Raw genomic sequence first — 26292 nt, forward strand, 5'->3', positions numbered from 1 at the left:
TCCTACAAAGAGGACTGCAGAGGTGGAGAGGACCAGTCGGCTACTTTGGTGTGACTTTGATTCTGCTCCTGAGTGTGCTCCTGAGGGGTCTACAGGAGAGCAGCAGGCTAAGGGGATTGCATGCTCTGAACCAGAGGGAGAGGGAGGCCCCCTTCTCAGCAGCAACCACCACAGGACCTGCAAGGTATAAAAGCAGAGTCAACCTAGGCCCCACTAGACAACAGAGCGTTTGTCCTCTAAGGGAGAAGATTGCACACTTGGCAAGACCAGCTTACTAGGAATCACTGCCCTCTCATCCTGATGATAGGTGGACCCTGCACAGAGCAGCAGAGAAAAAACCAAATGTTCATCACATATGTTTTTCCTTACCAAACATCCGTCTGGAAGAAATAGAGACGCAGCAAATAAATTCAGATGTTTTATTCTGTAAAGCACATATGCACATATTTCAAACACAGAAAATTAATCTGGAAGTGAATGCCATAACAGATCAGCTACTGACCATCATGCAGCAAGATAAGTGAAATGATCTGCTGGCCCTCCTAACCCTACAGTGCCCGCAGAAGGGTTGGAAACCAGGATATTGAATTACCTACACACTGCCAAAGAAAACGCAACAGAAATGGCAGGTTCCTGATGAAAAGAAAAACTTACAAATAGAATCAAAACTGATTCAAGTCAAACAGTGAAAGGACAAAAGGAAAAAAGGAAAAGAGATCAATATGATCTGAAACAACCATTTTAATAGTAAGTTGCTGACCTTCTGTTGGACCTTATCCAGTCCAAGGTGCCTGAGGATGAGCGAGTGCTCCTGTGCTGGGTCACCCCTGGACGGCAAACAGGCCCTGTCTGTGACACTCTCCTCCTGCAGTCGCCAGCCAGACCCGGCGGTGTCCAAGTACTAACGGATCCTCTGGGCTTCCTGAGGCTCCAGGGAAGTCCCCGGTCATTAGACTTCTTCCCAGCTCCCCTGGGCTCCCAGCCTCCCCTACCTCCCTTGGATACCTGCGTGGCTCTGGGCTCTGAACTCTGGATTACCTGCTAGGGTGAATGCTGGGTTTTAAACTGTGTCCTAGCTTTACCACGAATTAGATCGTCCAGGCACCTGAGGCCCTTCCTTTCCTTCCTTTCCTAGCTACAGATTCCAGCCATTCCCTATTCGACAAACAAGGGGGGTTAAAATTAGCCAACATGCTGGATTGCACAAACCAGTGAAACTGACTTCTTTTGCCTGCCTTTCTCCTTTGATATTACTTCGTCAGTTATAAATCTAATCCTGTAACTCCACTTCGATGGGATTCCATCAATTCGGTAGCAGCTTAATCTAAAATCTGTTGGTCTTAATGATGCCGCGTTTGTAAAGGTCAAGCCAAATAAATGGCTCTTTCTCTATCTTACCTCATCAGAGCCTCCAGTCTCTAAAGAGAAAACCAAATGAACAAATTAGCCATGCATCATTAAGCAACTCGTAACAGACAAAAAAAAAAAAAAAAAACAACTGGATAGACAAGTCATTATCACGCTTGAAATGTACTAAAAGGAAAAAAGGATTACAAACATATCTAGTTACTATGGTGATTATTTTAACCATCTTCAGTTAAAAAACAACTGCTTTCCATTCAAGAATGCCTGCGATAAACATACTGGGCCAATACATTTCAGACTGTAGGACTGATTCTAACTTAGAACAGACTATACGCCAAGAGTTAAGAGATAGAAGAACTGACAGTCATGTCTAAGGTTTTATTTGCCCTTTTGCTGGAACAGTGCTTGGGAGAACACAGAAATCACTAATGATGATGAGTTATTAAGGCAAAGAGCTAAAAGAGCTATCGATTTTTTTTAATTGAAAAGAGAAAAACAAAAAATAAGTACAGGGAAAAAAAATCACACATTTTTAAATATAAATGAAATATAAATGGAAATGGATTAAAAGGAAAAAGAAAGCAAAAACTAGATCATCAAAATGTTACTAGGAAGCGCTTTTGGTTTTCCTAGTAAGTGGCTTTGATTAAAATTTCACAGGCATATTTGTCACATCATCCAGCATTGTTACCAGGAAATGTTACTTTTTCTTCTGACCATTCCTTAATTGTAAAAAAAGGAGAGTTCATCTCCTCTTCAAAAACACCAATTAACTATTAAACCAAATCATTCTTTCTTTCCATAATGTTATCTGCATTCCAGAAAAGGGTTAAATTTATTCTAAAGTCATATTGTTATTTTCAAGCCTCTAGCGCAAAGAAACTGCTGTAACTATTACAATGAAAAGAATGAGCAACAGAGGAGAAAGGGGGAGACATTCTGTGCCAATTCAAGCCATACTTCTCACCAAAGTGGAAAATGAAACTTAAGATCTTTATTGTGTAGTGACTCTTAAGTACTTAACTTTTTACTCAAGATAAAAAAGCGTAAGTCTGTCCTAACTAGAGCAGTATTAAAATGTAACTATTGTACTTTTTTTCTTCAAAGGGAAAAAAAAACTGATAAAGATAGGCATGTTTCCTTGCAAGCAAAACAGAGAAAACAGTACTACTGTTGTTACTATGATTTTTAAGCCACAGACACATAAAATCCACAAAATGGATCGGTGGCTTTGGAAATGCAGTATCATATCAAAGGCGCAGACTGTTTTGAACAAAAGCAAACCTCAACCCCACCAGTAACGAATGCCCGGTGACCTCTTAAAAGACAGCGTGGCACGATTTGCTCCAAGAGCAAGACCACCACTCCCCTTTGGCGCTCCAAGAGAACATCTTGCCAAGTGTACAGGTGAGGCTGACGGCTTCTGGCTGCGCCCAGTGCAAAGCACGTGCATCATTGGACCAATTTCTGAATAGATTTTTATAAATATATACAAATCAGTTACAGGCACTTTGAAATGTCTTTGGCTGGAATAACCCAACATTGCGAGATAATGTATTCACAGAGTGTCCAGGCCCAGGCTGGGTTCAGCAGGCAATGATTATGGTTCCTCAGTCTCTCAGCAAGCCACCAGCTGGGGGGTTAGGCATCAGCCAGAGCCACCTAAAGAAGACCACAAGATAAGCAAACGGTCACACCGCAGCGCTAAGGTAACTAGCCCCGCCTCTCCTGGGCTCTACCCAAAGACATGCACATTCGCTTCAAGCCAGAGAATCACGAAAACCCTATGAAAATCCTTAAGAAATCCCCGAGGTTCTTCTCATCTAGGACAGAATCATTTCCTGCCGTGTCACAGACCAGCTGTGCTGAGGACAGAATCCGCCGGTCCAAAGCCTTAATGGGTATACTCTCAGGCCCCTTCTCCGTCCTTTCCCCTCCGGACTCCTTTCCAACCCTGATTTCTTCCTGTGACCTATGTCCTACCGACTGGCCTCCTAGCTTCATGCTGTGGCCCCATTTATGCGATTTTCACCTCGGACTATTCTGGGGATCCACAGTGGGCCCTCTGGCCCCCAGCTGAGAACCACTGCACTAAAGCAAACTCCCCAAGGGGTGACACCAACTCCCAAGGCATGGGACCGCCAGTGGGGAGCAGCCACTGCAGGGACACATCAGGTGGCTCACTTAGAGGAGAGTTCAGGCAATTGGGGCGGACACCAAATCATGTTTTTTTTTTTGTTTTTTAACTTAAAAAGGGGTCAGTAGGCTAAATAATTTGGGAACCCCTGCTCTACGCAAGGCTTCTGAACCCATTTCCACCTGTAATCCCTTTAGGTTGAAGAAATGAAATATGGGCAGATACTGCAACAAACACCCCCAGATTTATTCCCTAGTTGATCTTAAATTTTGGTCATGTGCATTCAGAAACCTTTCATTTTTGCCAAATTTTTCACGACAACACATTCAGTTACCTGATCCTATATGAAGTCACAGACCACAGTTTAAGGCTCTCTAAGAAAAAATAACGTAACAGAACTAGACAGGTCTTTCTGTGTAAAGACCTCTAGCAAAATGCTGAGCCAGACTCCATCCACATCTCACCTTCTCAGGGCAAAACTCAGGATTGCTCTGACGCAATTTGCTTGGTCTGCCTTTGATAACAGCATAGCAAAACATTGTTATCACCATCACGAAGAGAAAGTAACTGGTGTGCATGAGGTGCAAGTTTATTAATGAACGGTCATCCTAGAGAGAAAAGACAAGAAACATCTGTACCGGGTTATCAGAACATCTTAATGCCGTATTTCTAGACCCAGGGCTCAAAATCTCTAGACTTATCTCAACTTTAACTCTCTTTGGGGGAAGATGGGGCTTCTCAAACAATGCCCGGGGGCACAGGGGCCACTCCTAGTGATTCCAAGTCAACTAGATCAGATGGTTCGATGTTTGAGCCCAACAGTGCTCACCAGGGTAACATTTCGAGGCACAAGAGAAGGGAATAAGGTGTTGGGGATCCAGTGCATGGCCTCAAACATGGAAGGCATGAGCTCTACTTCTTTGCACGATCTTCCTGGCCCCTCAAGTTTAATCTTTTAGGTTTGTCTGGGACCACAACTGCCAGTGCTCAGGATCCCACAAAAAACAGTCTATGAAAACCAGTCCCACTCTGTGCTCAGGAAGATGTCTGGTAGTACTTGAGGGACCATATGCAGTGCTGGGGACTGAACTGCAATCAGCTATGTGCTAGATGAGATAGACTTCCTGTACTCTCTCTCCAGCCCACAAATTTGTTTTTCTATTTTAATTATAATAGTTCAAGTCAGATATTTATAAAAGTAGTGTTAATGCTATGGCTTTGATGTACACAATTACCACCACTCAACACCACCCAAGGACCCAAGACCGTCCACCAAAGTCCTTCATGCTACTCTAGCCCACCTCCGCATTCCATAGCCCAACACTGTCCTTAGGTTATGTAGTGTCTATCCCACATCCCATACCCCACCCCAAAACATTGGTAATCCTGGTTTTGTAATCTAAATCAAGGCTGTCATCTATTTTAATTCTTTAACTGGAATAGTCCTGTTCTCTATCTGTCTTCTAAATATTAAATCTGGCTCTCATTCTGCAATGAGAAGGTATTCCAGAGGATTTCTTAAGCAGCCTTCTGCCGAGATTTCTGCACCCCTACTCTATGGGAACACTCAGCCCCCTCCCCTAGAGGTTCTCTCCTGAGAAGCTTCCAGGGAACCGGTCTTTAACACCTATGTGTGTCTGGTTTCATACCCCGTTCCTCTCCTGTGAGCTTCAGACCCCCTCCCACCTACAACTAACTACCTGATGGGCAGAACAGTCTTCCTAACACTCTGCTCTACAAATCCTGGAAAGCGCATCCAAGAAAGTGACTGCCTAGCCTGAAAAGAAAGTCTAACTACCCCAGGAGGCTTCCACCCACTATCCAACCTGATCACAGCTCACTCCTGGCAGGGCTCTAGCCTACAACTTCCACAACTTGATAGAAAGTGGACGAGGGGGAAAAATAAGAGGCTGCAGAGAGAGCTCAAGGTCAGGGGTACCTACCTTGTATACAACTAGGGTCAGAGCACTGCCAACTGTGGTCCTAATGAGCCAGAGCTGTGCCACAATGCCCGACTGGAGTATTAAGCAAGCAGGAGTGTCCCTAAGCACTGCATGGGCAATACCCTAACACACCCTTCCCCACCACCCCACCCCCCGCCAAAAAGAAAGAAAATAAATCCATGTGACATGCTCACAGAAAAAGAACATTTAATTAAAAAAAAGAGAGAGAGAGCAGTCTGCTAAAAGTAGACACAAATCTAAGAAGCTAAAAGTGGCACATCACCCACCAATCTAGGTTAGTCTTCTTTCCTGTTTCTCAGTAGGTAAAATTCTATTCAGTACCTCTCAATATCAAAGTCTCACTCAACTTCTCCATGTAGGTGAAGCTCCTACCTTTCTGAATTCCAAAAGTACTATTTAAATCCAATACTGACATAAGCTAAATGTTCTTCTTGGAATAGCTGTTAGCATGCTTAAAACAGCACAAGTATCTCCCACAACACCCAGGGGTCAATCAAGAATAACTGCTGAGTGAAGCAGCAAAGAACAGAGCAGAATGTCCTTAGGCAGGGTCAGGGGTGTGGTTCAAGGGGCTGAGCACATGCCTCGCATGTAAGAGGTCCAAAATTCAAACCCTAGCACAAGGCTCCTTGAGCCTCTCTGGAGTGGCCTTGGGCCCGCAAGCACGACTGGGTGTGGCCCCTGCTTTAAGACATTTTTAGGAAAATAAATTTTAAAAGAATTTCCTCAACTTCAAGGGTGGCACATTTTCCCAAGTCTTGTCATTCTGCCTCATCTTCCAATCCAGAAAGAAATCCAGAATGGCAGGGACCAAGCTAACCCAAAAAAGTTAAAAAAAAAAAAAAAAAAAAAAAGCTACTTCAACAATTCACAATTCATACAACGTCTTCACTTACATCTGGAACAATAACGGTCAGCTTGGGATTTAAAGCATGATACACTTTTCCAATGGCGCCCTTGTAACACCAGAAAGGATTATAATCTTGAGCATATTTTGTGTTGGCATCTCTGGCAGTCGTGAAGATCTTGTACCAGAGCGTGGCGTTGCTGTACGTATCAGGAACACAATGTGGTGGCTGTCTGCAAGGGAAGAGAAGCAGAGACACATGCTCTGTAGTCTGAGACATTTACAGGTTTCCCTTAACACTGAACAGAGCCACATGTGTAAAAAAGAGACACACACATGTTTCTCTGAGATAAGTACTGTCATGTCCCTAGTTCAAGAATTTTTAAAAACTTGAATGAACATAACAGGTCCTACAAGAAATAAGCATCTGATATAAATGAGTCTGAAGAACCTCTGCCTTCAGAATCCAAGCATGGTCCTCCGACTTACGATGCTGCCAAAAGGAGCAACTTCTTTCAAGTCTATTTTCTCAAATGATCTAAATGTCTTAAAGTCACAACTGGAAACTTTATATACAACCATCTCCATCACCCGAGCAGCAAAGTATCTTATCTTTCCTATCAAACCCCAAAAGTCTAAGATAAACACCGGGATAATTATTAGTTTAAAATAAAATCCCTTGTGGGGCTGGAGAGATAGCACAGTGGGTAGGGCATTTGCCTTGCATGCAGCCGACCTGGGTTCGATTCCCAGCATCCCATATGGTCCCCTGAGCACCATCAGGAGTAACTCCTGAGTGCATGAGCCAGGAGTAACCCCTGTGCATCGCCGAGTGTGACCCAAAAAGAAAAAAAAAAAGAAAATAAAATCCCTTGAATAAGCTACATTTTATATTCCATGTATTTGCAGATCTTTCGCTCTTTTCAGAGGGAAAAAACACAGTTGTTCCTTAAGACATTTCAAAAACAGTATTTTGTACTTTGAAAACAAAAACAGATCATCATTTCCCCCCTTTGTTTTGTCTTCTTCTTCAATTGTACACTTGCTTTCAATTGTAAAAAGATCTAGACAATGGAAAAAAACAAAATCTTCCTTTTCGAGATCCTAAATTAACAGTTATTCTGGTCACAGACCAGAGCTCTTATCTTTCCCAGATGTGCTTATTCTACAAACAGGATAGGCAGTTTAAGAACACACAACCACCGGGGCTTCTACTACTTCATTGAAGTACTGACTCTGATAATTATTTGTAGAAATTCTATCTGCAGAATCCCAGGTTTCCCGAAAGTTCTTTACATAAACCCATGTCAGGAACATCCTGCGAATTCGCTCCAGCACCCCCCTCCTGGTAGTAAATGGAGTCTCTCGCCCACATCCGCTTGGGTCAGAAAACCACTTACACTGTGACAGGGAACACACCGGGGTTGGCTGTGAGGGTCATGCAGGCTGTGAACACCACCTGCTCACAGTGACTGTGAAGGGCACAGTCGTCCGAACTCCACGCTGTGGGGAGGGTAAAGGTAATGTTTATCTCCTCGTGGGCTTCCCTGCCTAGGAGAAAGAAACCATTTTTTGGTAAGCAAAGGCAAAAATTTATGTATTACTCCTGGGGCCCGAATGAATCCTGATACCAACACCACCCAGGAACCACCTACAGTGCACAGAAGCACAACACCTGCTTTCGAAGGATCGAAGAAACAACTGCTCTGAGACCACTGTGAGGCCTGCTCACCCAGCAGTGCCACGAAGCGCCAGATGGAGAAAGATCACCTCGAGCCAGCGCCTGGCCCAGCGTCAGGCCAAAGTGCAGGCCGTGTCCACGCTGGAAAGCTGGGTTGGGTGGACTGCAATCACCACTGTTCTAGCGTTTGGACAGCACTCCTATCATTTTCTATCTGCTTTTATATGTGATTTTTCACTTAAAATTTACCACTCACTCACAAACGGGACCAAAAGAGTGTTGCGAGTTTCCTTTTCTATGCCAGGAGACTGAGGGTGAGAAGGTTACAGGCTAGTAAGTGATGGAACGTAAATGAAAATCAGGAGTCCCACCACAGTGCAAGGAATAGGTCTACTTGCAGAACAGAAACCCAGAACTGCCTTACCTTATTGCCACAGGATCAGCTCACCATGACAGCAAAGAGAAAGCGGGAAGACACTCTCATGTTCACTTAAGGACATTTTTGGCTTTGGGGCCACACTCAATGGTAGTCAGGGGCTACTCCAGGCTCAGTGCTCAGGAGTTGCTCCTACTGGTGCTCAAGGAACCAAGCGGTGCCAGGGACCAATGCATGCAAAGCATTGTTCTAGTCCACTGAGCTCTCTCTGGGCTTCCTTTAAAGACTTGAAATGGTTCTTGGTAAACAAAGAAACCAATGCTTACTCTTTCAAGACCGGAATCTCCAGAATGTAGCCTTTCGGGATCATAACACCTTCTCAACAACTAACTTATTTCTTTCTGGGTATGTGTGTGGGGGGGTGTATGCATGGGTGTATGAGGGGGAGGGGTCATAGCTGACAGTGCTCAGGGGCTACTCCTGCTATTGCTTGGAAAACCATGCAGTGCAGGGGATTAACCCTGCACCTGCCACATGCAAAGCAGATGTTCCAGTCCTTTAGACTCTCCCAGCACTCTGATCTGATTTTTAAAACGAACAAGTGTGTGAGTGTATATATAAATACATATCATCTTTGTGCCAGGAACTACTGTCAATTCTTGGCAAATATTAAGTCATACATGTCTATGCTACAGTCCCAAACTTCCACAGAAACGAATAGATTGTAAGTTTTTCTCTATTTCTTCCCAGCCACAAAAACAATGCTATCATAGCTTAATGCTGAGCTAATTGTGCACAGCTCAATGGTGAGCTAATAACGGAGTCCAAAAATCTGTCGATGAACAACAATAGCATGCACTGAAAACTCCAACAAAAAAATGGAAAAAAAAGGAAAAAGTTGTCTGTTAATATAAAACCAGAAATAGCCCGTGCAGTTTCTTGCCCTTTTGGTAAGAGTCTATTGCGTGTCCAGCACTTTATTAAAATAAAGATGTAGCAGATATGGCTCCTTAACATCACTTACTTGAAACTCAACAAAAGGTGAGACACATGCAAATATAATCTGAGTAAACCCTAGCTGCTAGGCATCGGCCTTAAAACAGGGGCTGCCCGTGACAGTCTGAGAACACAGTGACTACAGATACCTGAAAGTCCAATCTGATGCCCTAAAATGGTCGAGTATAGATGAGTGACATTTCGGGAGTATCCTCCAAAGGGTTTCAGTGGGTCCAGAGTCAGGGTGATTGCAACCGAGATGTTAATTGGGCCTGAATCCTCCAGGGCCTGTGGGGATTGGGTGGACACTCTGGTCTGCCCACTGGTCATTGTGCTTTCTGGAGTCGTGGTGTCATTTGTAAGATGCTTTAATGTCTCATTCTCTGATACACAGAAGTCCAAATCATTAAACCTCAGTAGAAAAGTATTCCAATCCTTCAGGAATAGGAGAAAGAGAAATCAGTCTGAGTAGTCCAAAAGCGCAGCCACCACAAAAAAGAGTTACTTTGATATCACACAGGAACAGAGAAACTATACTTCACAGTCAGGCTTTTAATTTAAAATAACAATGACCATAAAGCATCACCCTCTTTAGACTGGCCTAGCGGTGGAATTTTCCAAACCCTTTCTATTCAAAATCTAAGAAACTATTCTGGACTGGCATGAGGTAGTAAATAAATGTAAGATAAACCAACTTGTACAAGAAGATCAAACAGCCTTTATACTTCAAGTAATCTACCTTCAGAATCAAACTTGATTGGAAAAAAAGAAGCTTGAACAAAAGAACTAATCCAAACTCATTAAGCAGTTACATCACTATTATTATTATTGTCACTTTTGTTTGTTTTTGCACCACACCCGGTGGTTCTCAAGGCTCTTGAATCTGCATTCAGAGATCATTCCTGCGGGCTTGGGGGTGCCAGGGATCAAACCCAGGTCAGTTGCACGCAAGGCAAGCGTCTACTTACTGGACTATTGCTCCTGCCCCTATAATTATTTTTTAATAAGGCTTTATTGATTCTTTTCAAAAGGTCAATTCTAGACACCTTATGTTCTCTCTCGTTAAGAGTATGAAGCCACAGGAAGTAACTCAAGTCATGAGTTGTTTTTCTCCTCCATCATGAAATTTGGATGCTATGTGAGAATAAGAACAATTTCAAAAGGAAGGAGAAAAAGTATTTTCAGACTTCAAAAGATACACATACTCTCTACTAATGGTTTTAAGTCTTAAGTGAGCTTAAAGACACATATAGCTTATTGTAGTGAGAACAATAATTAGTATCCAGTAGAATCTTACTGTTAGCAGAAACCCATGGATGAACTCATGCTGAAATGGCAACAACACGCCTATCTCCAAGTGTTAAATATAATGTCTCCCAAGTAACATTCATTTACAGAGTTGCCAGAAGTGAAGACAACCTGAATTATACAAATTACTCTAGCACAGGTAGGAATTAGAAGCGCCATCTGAATTCCAAGCAGTCGAGAGCGAGCCTGCCTTTCTAGCATCAGTACAACCATCTATTAGCACTGAGCAAGACTGCAACTCCATGTGTTAACTTACAGCTCTTCTAACACCGACAAACGAAGTCAACAAATCTAGAGGGTGGTAAGTGGAAAAGAATATTCTACCTCACCCTCCGTTCCAGACACAAGGATACTGAGGTGCACATCAAATTAGGAACTCTTCAGTTCCATAGTTGTAGGCAGAATCAGGATTATGTGTCTACAACTTTTCCAATACTCTTTCCTGGGACTTGGGGACCTCATATGAAACTAAAACCACAAAACTAAGAATAACCAAAATTCTGCAGCAATCTGAAACAGCTTTCCCAGAGAGCTCAAGTCCATTTTAGCTATTAGGGACAAATTAACCAGGCTACACCCTAACGACTAGATCAGCTTAGAGTAGACCTCTGAGGAAAAGCACTTGCCAGAATGCTTCACACTTTAGCAGTGAACACAATGTTCATTTCAGCCCTAAATTAAGTTGTTTTTTCTTTTTTTGTACAACCTCTAAAGATACTGGCAAGGTAGAGTCTTCTAGAACTCTTCTAAAACTCTTCTAAAACTCTGGTTTCTCTCTTCTAAAACAGAAAAAATACTCTTTGAAAGGATTTCACAGTAAAAATAATTGAAACTTCTTACCTTATTATTTTTTTATTTGGGGGCTACACTTGGCTGTGCTCAGGACTTACTCCTGGCTGTGGGATGGCAGCAATTCTGGGAGGATGGCAGAGGGTTGGGACTATATGCAGTGCTGGAATTGATATTGAGTGGACTGCACACAGGAAAGTGCCCTACCCCTAAATTTACTATTTTAACTGTGTTAGAGTCCACAAATGAAGGTCGACCCTCCTGCTAATATCACTAAGAACAATGGCTTTCGTCCTCTGTAAATCTGAGGACTGGTACCTGTTTGCAGATTGGTGGCTGATCTAGAATACCACAAAAGACAGCTATGATCACCATTACACGGCAAACACAATGCACAAACCCAATAATGTCAACCCAATCCCCAATCTCACTGTAAGCAATGACCACACACCAAAGAAGCAAAATTGTGAGAAGGTACTCAAGGACTCTATGAAGACAGGAACTAATTTGCCTAAAAGAAACTTCATCCGCCAATAATTTCAATTTATTATTTTAGCATGACTGCTAATGTATAGAACAAATTTATTAATAGATACAGTGTCATTCATCCCTATCAAATATTATTAATATTGCTTTATGCTGTGAAAAACACCAATCTTTCAAAATCTGCCCAAGTATTTAAATTATGATATGCCTAGAACAAGTATTAGAAGGTAATGTGATAATATATTTAAATTTACCAAAATGTAAAATCTAGAAGTTGAGTTTGTAGATAATACTTTCCTTGCTTTAATAAATGTATTTAAATTTACTCCTCTAACTTCTTTAGGATCTCAATCCCATTTTATCTAATGAAAAAAGCTACCTGTACAGTTGATCATGTTGAGGGCGATACAGTTTTAAAATAACGGGGCCTGAGTGATAGTACAGCAGGTAGGGTTTTTGCCTTGCATACTTGGGTTCAATCTCTGACACCCCATATGGTCCCCCAATCCCCGCCAACTGCCAGATGTGGTCCAAAATCTTAAATAACCAAATAACAAATGTTTACATGTGTTTTGTTTCATGGGCCACACCTGGCAGTGCTTGGCAGACCATGTGGTGCTGCGATTACACTGGGGTGAGACACATGCAAGGCACCTGTACTTGCCTTAACTAACACCTGGACTCCCTCTCCAGCCCATTTAGAACTTTTGAACTGTAACAACATGCTAATTTAACACAAATATAAGGGGAAAAAAAGCTACTTCTCCAACTTTCTGACACACCACTCTACAAGTATGCTTTTCAACACACAGCCTGTAAGAAATGGTAGCATTATTTAAAACAACTATCTGATGAGGTATTTCCATCAAGTCGCAGGAAAATGAAAACAAGAAACTACAAATAAATACTGAACTTTTTCCCTGGGACTGAGGAAAAAAAAAAAAGTGGTGAGCCAAAATGGTATTTTCCCACTCTAAAAGTCTAGTCTGGGAGGAACACCTGGAACATACTGTACCTCTGCCATTTCTGGTGATTTAATCTCCTTGATTTTGAAGAAATAGCCCAGGGTCAGGAAAGCTATTGCCATGGCGCTCACACTGATCATGAAGACCACCAAAGGAGGCCGACTGCTGATGTACAGCTTCAGGTTCTCCAGGGGGTTGATGCTGAACATTATTCTGACCAGCTCCACCTGAAAGGAAATCATCAGAAGACTCAGACTAACTTGGCAAAAGAAAGCTTTATTCTCACTTTTGGTTTCTTGAATAGCACAGGGAGATCACGGAATGGTCAACCTGAGAAACGTTTGATAATAAATCCACTCGAAAGACTGCAATTAAAAAACAATCCAGCTACTCAATGTCAAATGTCATCACTTCAAAGTAAAATATGCCTTCTGCTGGAGTCTTCAAATTATACTAAACACTTGCTACTTCCATTTTTAAAGTGTTATAAGTAGGTCAACATGACACAAACATATGCCAACACACATAAGAAAAGAGATGCTCTAGTCTTCTATCATTGAAAATTCTATTTAACAACATTCTGTCTGCCTGGTGTAAAGTACAGTCAAGCCAAATCCAATACCAAGTACAGAAAGCCACTCAATAAATATTGAATTCCATCAGTCCTTTACTTAAAGCCTTTGTAAAGTTTCCTACTGACCCTAGGGCGAGGCCAGTGACATCTGTATTGGTCCACATTGTTTCAGGATCCTGAAGCCCCAACCACCTCAATGGCTGCATCCCCATCAACTTCCTTTCCTCCCTCATGGTGTTCTGGCCACAACAGTCTTGTTATTTTTTTTAGATCAGTCATCAGTTTCTGCAAGAAAGTCACCTGGAAAGTGGCACTGAACCTGGAAATCAGCTTGGGGAACACTGTCTTCTGGACAACACTGTCTTTCCTACAGACCAAAAGCCTTGGATGCTCTCAATTGACAGAGGTTGTCTTTCACTTATTCCAACAAATTTTCAAAATGTAAGTTTGTATTTCTTTTGATAAATTTTATCCCCATGTACTTCCTTTTTCTTGAATTCTTTTTTAATGGCTTAGCTGAAGTCTTTACCTCTGCCAGAAATGACTTTAAGAATTTCCACAACATTATTCTTCCATAATCTTGTTTGCCCATTAGTCAACTCCTCGGAGAGACCTTCCCTGCCCATCCCCTGCCCCCAGTCTCTTGGTCCCCTTCACACTGTTTAGTACCAGTCAAAAGTACAATTAATTTTCATTTTTAATTTTGGAGAAAAAGATGTATGAAGAGACCTTAAGAACTAACAGCATAACAGCAAACATTTGCAATGTGTGCTGTGTGCTTATTTGTCCTCAGATGGATCTCTGTAATGCCAAAAAAAAAAAAAAAGAAAAAGAAAATTCTCTCCTCTATCCTAAAGGTAACCCCAGTTCTTCAATTGGCAAGTACACATGTTCCACGCACCTTTATACTTTTTAATGTATAAGAAGATACAATTACTGCACTGCCAACTGAAAAGTTGGAGCAAATACGCTTGTGCTATGTTCACTCAACATTCTGTTTCTAATTTGTTAATCTTTGTAGAAATCTAGTCCCATCAATTTCACAGCAGTACAGTATGCAATTGTTTTATAGTTAAGTTGTCCCAAACTGAGGTGTCCAGCTAAGTTCTTCCCTGTTGCGCTTACAAAGACACTGCTGTAGGGGCGAGCACAACGGGTGACAGGGCAAAGGCCGTCTGCATCCTGTCTCTGCTCTCTGACTACTGTCCAAGCTGTGCCAGTTTCTACATTTCCCCAAATCGAGAAACTTTTCTCTCCTTCATAAGCTTTAAGTTTAATCCTATTGATGTTAAATACCCCAAGCAGCTAAGTTTTAATATAGCTTATATTGTCTACCATAGAAGATTCTTGAAATTGGTTAACAGCTAAACTAAGATATAACTCATATGTCATAAAGTTCTTTTGTGTAAAGAATCCACTTCAGAGACCTGGACAGCTGGCACTATAATAATGTTCGAACATTTTAATAATCTCTTAAAGTAACCTTCTACTCTTTGACAGTGATCATGATTCCCATCAGCCCATAATCAACCACTGAAATATCTTAATAGGCTTGTTTTGTTTTGGGTCTACACTCAGCAATGCTCAGAGATTATTACTCCTAACTGCACTCAGTAACTGCTCCTGGTGGGGCTCAGGGGACCATATGGGGTGCTGAGGATCTGCCAGGAGCCAATATGTCAGTACAGCCTGACCTGCAATCTAAGACTAATCTCTTATTGAAAAATGTTAAGATACATTGTGTAAGTTTCTGAGCTATGCCCGGGATAAGTGCCATGAACCCACCCCTAATGAACCCACCCCTAGGGCTCACACCATGATTTACTGAAAATCTGCATGCTTTGTTAATTCCTCATTTTGCCCACTTCCTCATGTAATCAATTATATAAGGCTAGCTTGGGAGAAATAAAGTTGGAGCTTGATCAGAGTCTTGACTTGCTCCCATTCTTCTCTCTCTCTCTTCCCCCCCCTCCCCCCGCCACTCGCGCACCCTCTCCCAGTCATTCATCCACGTTGACTAGTCCCACAGGTCAGGGCAGGGATCAAACCTGGGTTGGCTACAAATAAGGAAAGTGCTGTACACACTGGACTACTGCTATTTCATTTCATTTCATTTCATCATCCTGTTATTCGTCGATTGCCTCAAGCAGGCCCCAGTAACGTCTCTTTCATTCAAGCCCTGAGATTATATTCAAGGCTCTTTAGGAGAATGAGACCCATCATTGTTACTGGTATTTGGCATATTTGGTGCGCCACGGGGAGTTTGCCAGACTCTGCCCTGTGGGCAGGCTACATTCGATAGCCTGCAAATTTGTCCAAAGTAGGAATGAGATAATAAGATGTCATAAAAAAAAGTTCTGATAAGATGTTGCACGGCCGCGGATGCGGCCGCGCGGTTCCGGAATCTGGATTTTATAGTCTCTGAGTCTTGGCCGCTGATGGGATTACACGGTGCCAGGGGGCCAGGTGGTGGGTGTGACCCCCGCCTGCTGGAATTTGGAGGATCTGGGTGGAAGATGCTCGACTCCAATCCGAGTAGGCTTGGAGGTCTCGGCCCCGGAACCCGCGTGGCTTTGTCCCTCTGCCAGTACCTTCATGTGTGTGGAGAGTGGTCTCAGCATGGTGGTGGCTAGTCCTGGAGGTCTTCGGCTGCCAGAGCCCCAGTCGGGGCGGGGAGGAAAGCTCAACCCGCTCCCCTCCAAGCGGTCCCAGCGAGGAACACCCAGGCGTGGGGGCAGAAGACTGCACTGTTCTCGTCCGGGATCTGGATTTTATAGTCTCTGAGTCTTGGCCGCTGATGGGATTACACGGCGCCAGGGGGCCAAGTGGTGGGTGTGACCCCCACCTACTGGAATTTGGAGGATCTGGATGGAAGATGCTCGACTCCAATCCGAGTAGGCTTGGAGGTCTCGGCCCCGGAACCCGCGTGGCTTTGTCCCTCTGCCAGTACCTTCATGTGTGCGGAGAGTGGTCTCAGCATAACTACTGCTATAACCCCTTAAATATCTTCTATCTCTAAAGATTTGTCTATTCTGGGAATTTCAAGTAAATGAAATTATGGGATATGTAGTCTTTGGTGATATTTCACTTAGTGTATTTTTTTCTTTTTGGGTCACACCCAGCGGTGCACAGGGCTTACTCCTGGCTCTGCACTCAGGAATTACTCCCGGCGGTGCTCGGGGGACCATAAGGGATGCTGGGAAACGAACCCGGGTCAGGTTCAAGGCAAACGCCCTACCCACTGTGCTATCACTCCAGCCCCCACTTAGTGTATTTTCAAGGTCTATTTAATGTTGGAACAGTAACAATACTTCACTACTTTTAATTGCCAAGATTATTTATGAAATATTACTCATAAACAATATCCACTCATCATTTGATGGGAAAATCTCTATCATGAATAATGGTGCTATAAAAATGTAAGTCATGGAATGTTTTTCTCTCTTTTGGCTGGATACTTATGAGTGACACTTGAGTCATACGTTAAAACTCTGTTTAACCTTCTGAGAATCTGCAATTGCTCTTCCATATGTGCATTCTCAGCAGTGTAATGATTCTTCAATTTCTCTACTTCTTCAACACTTACTCTGGCTTTTTTTCAAAGTTTACATCTATCCACTTTATGCCTCTGATACTTTGCAAATTCATTTTATTTTCTCTATACATCATATATTTTCATTTTTCTCCCACAAGTTTTATTTTTTACTTTTAATCTCACTGGAATTAGACAAGTCTGCAATGAGGTAGGTTTCTTTTAACTTTTTTCTATAGTAGTAGTCAATTGTTACTGAAGATGGTTCTGTAATGCACGAGTTTCCCATAAATTTGTAATACTCTCACAAATACCAAGCTCCTATACACATGTAGATTTTCCTTTTTTCATTCACTTTCTTTGAACATTTGTGGGGGTTTATTTCAGTATGAATTTGATAGTAAACATGAAGAAATGAGGTTCATCTAACACACTTTTCACATTTTTCATAAGAACACCGTGTGGTGTGTGTGTGTCTGTGTGTGTGTGTGTGTGTGTGTGTGTGTGTGTGTGTGTTCACTAAGTAAGGTTAGTAGACAGTGTAGGTTTTCTCTGTAGAGGACTTCTTTAGAGTGAGCAAGCTTTTGTCATTCTGATTATCTTCAGAAGAGATCCCTCCTGTTCAATTACTCCAAGGAGATTAAGGCATGAGTTCACACACGTTCTTTCTCACATTGGTCCTAATCATATACATTCCATCTCAGTGATCAATTTCCACCTCAACCTTATTGGACATTTTCTTTCCAACATTAAATGACTGAAATGCGTGTTTTAAATTTGCCATTCTGAATCTTCAAACAGTTTGTCAAACTGTGAGGCAACATCTCTTAGCCTCTGTTATTTCTTAAGAATGGCAGAAGGGAAAAAAATAATTAATAAATTAGTAAGAATGGCAGAAGGGCTCTCTACGAAGAAAATTCAGGGATCACAGGTCAGAGAGAGACGGACCTTCAAGTCAGGAGCTCACCAACTTGAGAGGTGGAGCAGACATTTGGAGACTTAATCCTGAGTACCTGCAGGTTCAATGGCAGACCCACCACTCTATTCTTTTCGCCTCACTAGCATGCTTGTCTGACTCTTGCTATCTACTACAAGAATACAATCATTTTGCTGTTTTTATTCAAAACTGTCTTGTGGGCTGGAGCAATAGCACAGTGGGTAGGGCGTTTGCCTTGCATTAAGCCAACCCAGGTTCAATTCCCAGCATCCCATATGGTCCCCCGAGCACTGCCAAGAGTAATTCCTGAGTGCATGAGTCAGGAGTAACCCCTGTGCATCGCTGGGTGTGACCCAAAAAGAAAAAAAAAGAAAAAGAAAAAAAACTCTCGTTTATTCTTAGCCTTTCTACTCCCCAATAAGAATTTTAGATTCCAATTTTAAAGTTCTCAGAAAAATCTTACTGGGATTTAAACTGGAATCACCAAATCTACTATTAATTAGGAGGAAAAAATGACACCTTTACAACAACATGTATCCTAACTTATGAACATGGTATGTCCATTTTTGTCTACTATTCAAATTTAGTACATTTTTCCCATTTTTCTCAAGACTTTGACAACAGTCTTCAATTAATCAACACAAAATGGCAGTAGTAAGAATCCTTGGCTCATTCTGAGCTTTAATATTTCATTTTTATATATGGTAAATGTTAAACTTTTTTGATAGAAATCACCAAGTTAAAGAAAACCTCTTTGATTTCAAGTTTGCAAAACATTTTACAAATAAGTGCTACATTTAAATGAATCTTTGGCCCCCGCGCCTGGCTGTCCTCACCGGGGCCCCTTGGAGGGGAGCGGGTTGGTTCCCTCTCCGACGCGAGCAGAGCCCCGGCAGCCAAAGACCTCCAGATCCAGTCACAGCCATACTGAGACCACTCTCCACACGTCCAGACAAGCCTCATGCATGAAGGAACCGGCAGAGGAACCCAGGCATGTGGGTTCCAGGGCTGAGATCTCCAAGCCTGCTCGGATTGGGACTGAGCCTTCTCCACCCAGATCCCCCATCTTCCAGTAGGTAGGCATTACACCCACCGGCTGCCACCGGTGCCAGGTGGTCCCATCAATGGCCAAGACCCAGAGACTATAAAACCCAGCTCCCGGAAGCTGGGACATCTTCACTGTCACTGTCCTCCCGTTGATCATCGATTTGCTCGAGTGGGCCCAGCAACGTCTCCATTGGAGACTTTGTTGGGACATCTTATTATCTCGTTTTTACTTTGGAGAACCTGGCAGGCTACCAAAAGTATCCTGTCCGCAAGAGTCTGGCAAACTTCCCGTGTCGTACTCAATATGCCAAATACCAGTAACAATGATAGGTCTCATTCTCCTAGCCCTAAAAGAGCACTAAATATGGCTTTTTGAAAATCTCAGGGCTAGGAAGAAGGAGACGTTACTGGTGACTGCTCGAAGCAATCCACGAACAGGATGATCGTGATCGTGATTTAAATGAACCTGTAATTTCATTACCTGCAATTTCTAAATAAGCAGCTTTCCCTTTAATATCTTAATACGAACAATGTAACTTGATTTTATTATATTAAGCCCTTTTCATTCCTTGGATAAGTAAAATATCATTTTTAAAAAACTGCATTGTTAATATTTACTAAATTTTATCAAAGTTCCACATTCATTCTTAGCAAGAGAAAAAAAAACTACAGGTCACTGTCATAACTCTTGATATGTTCCTTGTATATGTATGTGTTCCTTGTAACTAAATTATCCTTGTACCATAAAACTAACCATATTAGCTTATGCATTTTCTGAAATAATATGAATAAGATATGTGTTTCCACTTCTTGGAAATCTGATAAAACTTCACCATAAAAAAAACACTAGAATCTGTCAAGTTTTTGGCTTTGTATTTAAATGAGAAATCTTAACTACTTATTACCCTTTTATTTTTGGATTCTGGTTTTGGGGGTCATACCCAATGGTGCTCAGGGATCATGTGGTACCAAGGGAGTAAATTCAGGGATCCTGCAAGCAAAGCATGAGTTTTTAGGATTTTTATCAAAGTATTATTTCATGACGGCAAAGCCTGGCAAGCTACCTGTGACGTACTGGATATGCCGAACACAGTAACGAGTCTCACGATGGAGACATTACTGGGCCCACTAGAGCAAATCAATAAACAACAGGAGGCCAGTGCAGTGCAATACAGTGCAGCTCAAACTTTAATTTACTTTACTTATGTTGATTTTTATTACAAAAATTGGTGCTTGCCATCTCCTTTTACATACTCTATTTATGTTTCCAAAGAACAGCATTTGGGTTTGTACACTGAGTCTAGATAGTGCTCTTTGCTTTTTCATTTTATTTATTTTTTTGCTTTTTCATTTTAAAAAATTATTCTATATTTAAAAAAATTTTGTTTCATCTGCTCTATGGATATTATCAGCTCAAGTTTTTCCTTTGGATTTATCTCATATTTTTCTTTTTATATTAAGCATTAAAATATATACATTTCCCTCAACACACTCCCTGCATTCCTTTTCCTTACCACCACCAACATAACCCATCAGCAAATCTTGCTGTTTTTTTCTAAAGCACCTCACATCCACATACTCTTATCTTCTTTTTTGCTTTTTGCTTTTTTTGGAAGGGGTCACACCTGGGATTGCACAGGAGTTACTCCTGGATCATGCACTCAGGAATTACTCCTGATGGTGCTCAGGGGACCATAAGGGATGCTGGGAAATCAAACCCAGGCTGGCTGCGTGCAAGGCAAATGCCCTTCCTGCTGTGCTAATGCTCCAACCCCACATACTCTTATCTTACCATGACTAATCACTGTCTGTTTCCCCATGAATCTACAACCCTAAGACCTCATATTCTGGTGCCCACCGAACGTGTTCATATTTACAAAGACTCTTCCTTCTGTATTCCCTATCTCAACTTTGTAAAATATCCTTCTCTCCCGCCAACCCTATCTGCCATAACCACAGCCCCATATAACTCAAGCAATTGCTAATTGCTGAAGATTCCATTTCTTTAATTTATTTAGTTTTGGGGCCAGACCCAGGATGCTCAGGGGTTACTCCTGGAGATGCTCAGGAAACCAACCATATGGGATGCCAGAGGTGCAACCAGAGTTGGCCACATGCAAGGTAAGTCCCCTACCACTATACTATCTCTCTGGCCATAAAGACTCCATTTCTTTTTTTGGCTTCTTGGGTCACACTCAGTGATGCCAGAAGTTACTCTTGGCTCTGCACTCAGGAATTACTCCTGGTGGTGCTCGGGGGACCATATGAGATGCCAGGGATCAAACCCAGTTTAGCCGCAGCAAGGCAAACACCCTATCCTTCGTGCTCCAGCCCCTGAAGATTAAATTTCTATATCTGCTGGAGCGATAACACAGCAGATAGGGCATTTGCCTTGCACGCAGTCAACCCAGGTTTGATTCCTCCACCCTTCTCAGAGAGCCCAGCAAGCTACCAAGAGTATCTCGCACGCAGGGCAAAGCCTGGCAAGTCCCCGTGACGTATTCGATATGCCAAAAACAGTAACAACAAGTCTCACAATTTGTTGTGAGATGTGACTGGTGCCCGCTTGAGCAAATCGATGAACAATGGGAGGACAGTGCTACAGTGCTACCATCCTTTAATTCTTTACTTTTCATACTTCTCTGCTACTTCATGGCCCATGGTCCCATCATCATTTGTGGTAACTATTACTGTCTCTATTAGATCTTCCTGTGGACAATCAAATTGATCCCCTATGTCAGTTTTTCCAAAATGTACAATACTGACCCAATACTGGGGGGGGGGGGGGGGGGGGGGGGGGGAGAAGGCTGGGGCTGGAGTGATACCACAGAGGGTAGGGTGTTTGCCTTGCCCAGGGCCTGAGTGCAGTAACCCCTGTGCACTGCTGGGTGTGATTCCCCACCCCCCCAAAAAATTATACTGGTGGGGGAGATGAAGAAACGATGCCTGGAAGCAACAGTAGATAGTCTTGAGTATGCAATTAGTGGGGGTGGGCGGAATTCAGTTTGCTCACTTAAAGAAGATAGAGTTCCCAGGAAGAGGGATGCCTTTTCCATGGACGGACAGGTAAGCCAAATAGATCTGGGAAAGTGGAGTGATCTCCAAATCTATTACAGTGAGCACAGTACATGCTTTGCATACAGCCTACCTAGGTTCACTCCCTGGCACCCCACAGGGTTCTACAAGCCTTGCCAGGAGTGATCCCTGAGTGCAGAGCCAAAAGTTAGCCCTGAGTACCACTTGGTGTGCCCCCCCCCCCCAAAAAAAACTGAGCAAAACTTTGGGAACCTTTGCTCTATGTACTGTCAGAGTGACTTTTTCAAATACAAATCGTATTACAGCTTAAATCTCTGAGTTACAAATGATGATCAACCATGAGCTAGGTCTTTTCTACTTTTAAATGGTTCAAAAATACGCCTGCAATTCCCAAGTACATATCAGACAATACCGTAAGAGCCTCTCAACCCACAAGTCCTCCTGACCTTCATGAACCACATCCCAATATGTGGAGCCAAGGGTTACCTTCCCTATAAAAGTTTTCTGGCCTCTCTAATCACTCCTTCAAGGAGAAGGGACCACTTTCATTTTTCAACTACAAATTTCTCCCAGAGTGCCTGAACACTTCACTGTAATTGTGGGTTCTTAAGGGCAGGTACAATATCTTACTTGTCTCTGCATAATCAATATGTAGATACTTATGTTTTTTTCTTTTTACATGTGGGTACTTTTAAAATGCAAGATCATTAAACAAACTAATCAAATTGAGTAGAATTAAACCATAAACTAAAAAAAAAAAAACCAAGGAAGTAATTAGAGCAAGTTTCCTATATGCCATCAAGGAGCAACTAGCAACTAACACCACTTTTTTTTTTATTGTCAATCCCTAAAATTTATTTAAATATAAAAACAAGATCTGTACAAGAGCTATATGAGGAAAACTACAAAATTCTCATGAGCAAAATCAAGAGAACTAAATAAATGGTCCATGCTCACAAACAGAAACACTCAACATGTACGGCTGGCAGTTCTTCCCAATTATGCACAGGTTTAATTCAGTGCAATCAAAATCCAAAATTCAATTACCTTATGGATATCAAAAACTTATTTAAAATTTATTCTAAAGCTTATATGGAAAGATAAAAGAATCAGTATAGACAATATTGAAGGAGGACAAAGGACTTCGAGACTTCCTATAATCAGAACAGTGTGATACTGACCAAAGAAATAGGAAAAAAGAAAAGGGAAAAACAGAACAAAATAAACCCAGAAAAGACCCATTTAAATACAGCTAGCACATTGCAGCACTCTTTACAATAGCCAGAAGCTGGAAAAAACCTGAGAACAGGTGACTGGTTAAAGAAACTTTGGTACATCTACACAATGGAGTACTAGGTAGCTGTTAGAAAAGATGAAGTCATGAAATTTACATACAAGTGGTACTACATGGAAAGCATCACGTAAGGCGAAATGATTCAGAAAGAGAGGGATAGACATAGAAAGACTGCATTCATCTAGGAAACATAAAGTAACAAAATAGGAGACTAACACCCTAGAGTGGATGAGATTAGTACCAGGAGTTTTGCTCCGTGGCTTGGAGGCCAGCCACACACTCTAGGGGAAAAGGGAGCTCAGACAGAGAAAGGAGCATCAAATAAAGGATGTTGGGAGGATCCTCCCAGGATGGGAGAAGCATGCTGAAAGTAGACTATAGATCAAACATGATTGCCACTCAATGCCTCTCTTGCAAACCACAGGACCCAAAAGGAGAGAGAGAGAACAAAAGGGAATGCCCTGCCACAGAGGCAGGGCGGGATGGTGGGGATGGGGGATGGGAGGGATGCTGGGACCCGTGGTGGTGGAGGATGGGCGCTGGTGGAGGGATGGGTGTTTGATCATTGTACAATTGAAACCCAAGCACAAAAATTTGTAAATCTACAACTGTACCTCACGGTGTTTCACTAACAAAAATTTAAAAAAAAAAAACGTAAATGAAGTGACATCTGCACTTGTTTGTTCATTGCAACACTGTTGACAATAGCTAGAATATGGAAAAACCCTGAGTGCCTGCGAACAGATGACTGGTTAAAGAAACTTTGGTACATCTACACAATGGAGTACTATGTAGCAATGAGAAAAAATGAAGTCATGAAATTTACATACAAGTGGTACTACATGGAAAATATTATGCTAAGCGACATGAAGAAAGAGAGGGACAGACACAGAAAGATTGCATTCATCTGGGTAACAAAATAAGAGACTAACACCCAAGAACAGCTGTGATAAATACCAGATTGTTCACTCCATGGCTTAGAGGCCAGCCACACACTCTAGGGGTAAAGGCAGCTCAGATAGAGAAGGGAGCACCAAATAAAGGGTGGTGGTAAGATCTGCCCAGGATGGGAGATGGATGCCTGCTAAAAGTAGTCTATGGACTGAACATGACTGCCACCCAATGTCTCTTCTGCAGACCACAGCACCCAAAAGGAGAGATAGAACAAAGGGGAGTGCCCTGCCACAGAGGCAGGGTGGGATGGGGGGTGGGGGGTGGGAGGGATACTGGGATTGGTGGAGGTGGAGAATGGGCACTGGTGGTGGGATGGGTACTCGATCATTGTATAACTGAAACCCAAGCACAACAACTTGTAAGTCCACAACTGTACCTCATGGTGTTTCACTAATAAAACAAAGTTTTTAATTTATTAAAAAATAAATAAATACAGCTAGCCGTTCTCCAACAAAAGAGAAAAGCAAAATATAGTGAAGCAAAAAAAAAAAAACCTGTTTAACAAATGGTGCTAGATCAGGCATACACATTGGGTTAGGGGTGGGGATGGGGGAGGAATGAGGTATCTAGATACAGAATTCATAGTTTTCAAAAGTAAACAAAAACTTAGTTATTAATTTAAGTTTTATATTAAATTTTTTATTAATAAATTATATTTATATCCATAAAACTCTGGAAGATAACACGTGAAAACCTAGACTGAGTTAAGTGATCGCCTTGACATCAAAGGTACCATATATGAAAAAAATGAATGAACCTAACCATTAAAGTTAAGAGTTTCTACCCTATAAAGGATACTGTTAAGGCAAGTGAAGACTAAAGGAAAACATATGCCAAGGTCAGGTATTGAAGGACTAAACTCACTCACTCAGCAATAAGAAAATAAACAGCGCAATTAAAAAAAAAAATTGGCCGAAGATCTTACAGACACCTCACAAAAGAAGATATGGATGACCAATAAGCACTGACAGATGCTCTATATCATATTATCAGGAAATAAATTCTAATACACCACTAAACATCAATTACAATAGTTAAAACTCAGAACAATGACACCACCAACTATTAGCAAGGAATGAAGCATTAGCAACTCCCATTCACTGCCAGAAGACACACAACTGGAAATAGTTAGGCCAGAGACTGTACAGGGGTTAGTGAAAGCACTGGCCTTGTACGTAGTTGACCTGGGTTTGATCCCTCGGTCCCCTGACACCTCATATAGTTCCCAGAGCACTACCAGGATTGATCCCTGAGCACAGTGCCAGATGCACCCCCCACCAAAAAAATAAAATAATAATAAAATAAATTAAAATTAAAAAAAAAAAACTAAAGAGAAAGGAATAGTCACTTTGAAAATGGCTTGGTGGCTTCTTATAAAATACTTGTGCATACCACAGAAAGATTGGTGATTGCTAAAGACTGCAAGGGAAAACAGGTACAACTAAGACTTTTAGGTCAGTGAAAACAATTCTAAAATGGTAGTCCGTGAGACTAAAACAGTAGATACATGATACCAAGAGGAGAGCCTACAAATTTATGGCCTTGGAGGGATAATGACTGTCAATGTAGGTTCATTAACTGTAACAAACGTATCATTCTTTATGTTGGCAATGGGGGAGGCAACATTGAGTGGGAGTAGAACGTTTTATAAAAAACTCTGTACCTTCTTTGCCATTTTTTCTGTGACCTTAATAATGCTCTAAAAAAAAGCAAAGTCTTTAAGAAAAAAATCTAAAAATAATACTAATTAGGTTAAGATGAGTATGATTCAGAAACAAAAACTTTAATTAGTAAACTAGAGCTCCAGTGAGAGAAAAAAATGTGCACTGCATCTAAAAAATAAAAGTCATTCACCATAGGGCTGGAGCGATAGCACAGCAGGTAGGGCGTTTCCCATAGGGTCCCCCGAGCACCGTCAAGAGTGATTCCTGAGTGCATGAGCCAGGAGTAACCCCCGTGCATTGCTGGGTGTGACCCAAAATAAGCAAAAAATAAAAAAAACTT

General features: G+C 41.9%; 1 protein-coding gene across 2 annotated transcripts in view; it reads right to left on the reverse strand.

Moving 5' to 3' along the window:
* Positions 1 to 405: 405 nt before the first annotated feature.
* TMEM248 (transmembrane protein 248) overlaps positions 406 to 26292 on the reverse strand; it is a 35053-nt gene continuing 9166 nt past the window's right edge. For both annotated transcript variants that reach the window (XM_056137692.1, XM_056137691.1), the window contains 6 exons: positions 12965 to 13141; positions 9516 to 9801; positions 7714 to 7864; positions 6363 to 6546; positions 3967 to 4110; positions 406 to 3027 (listed from right to left, as the gene is read on the reverse strand). In XM_056137692.1, the coding sequence (XP_055993667.1) occupies positions 3007 to 3027; positions 3967 to 4110; positions 6363 to 6546; positions 7714 to 7864; positions 9516 to 9801; positions 12965 to 13123 (945 nt within the window). In that variant the 5' untranslated portion in view covers positions 13124 to 13141 and the 3' untranslated portion in view covers positions 406 to 3006. The remainder of the gene's footprint in view (positions 3028 to 3966; positions 4111 to 6362; positions 6547 to 7713; positions 7865 to 9515; positions 9802 to 12964; positions 13142 to 26292) is intronic.

The sequence above is a fragment of the Sorex fumeus genome, unplaced genomic scaffold (assembly GCF_029834395.1).
Source record: "Sorex fumeus unplaced genomic scaffold, SorFum_2.1 ptg000126l, whole genome shotgun sequence".
Classification (NCBI taxonomy): Eukaryota; Metazoa; Chordata; class Mammalia; order Eulipotyphla; family Soricidae; genus Sorex; species Sorex fumeus.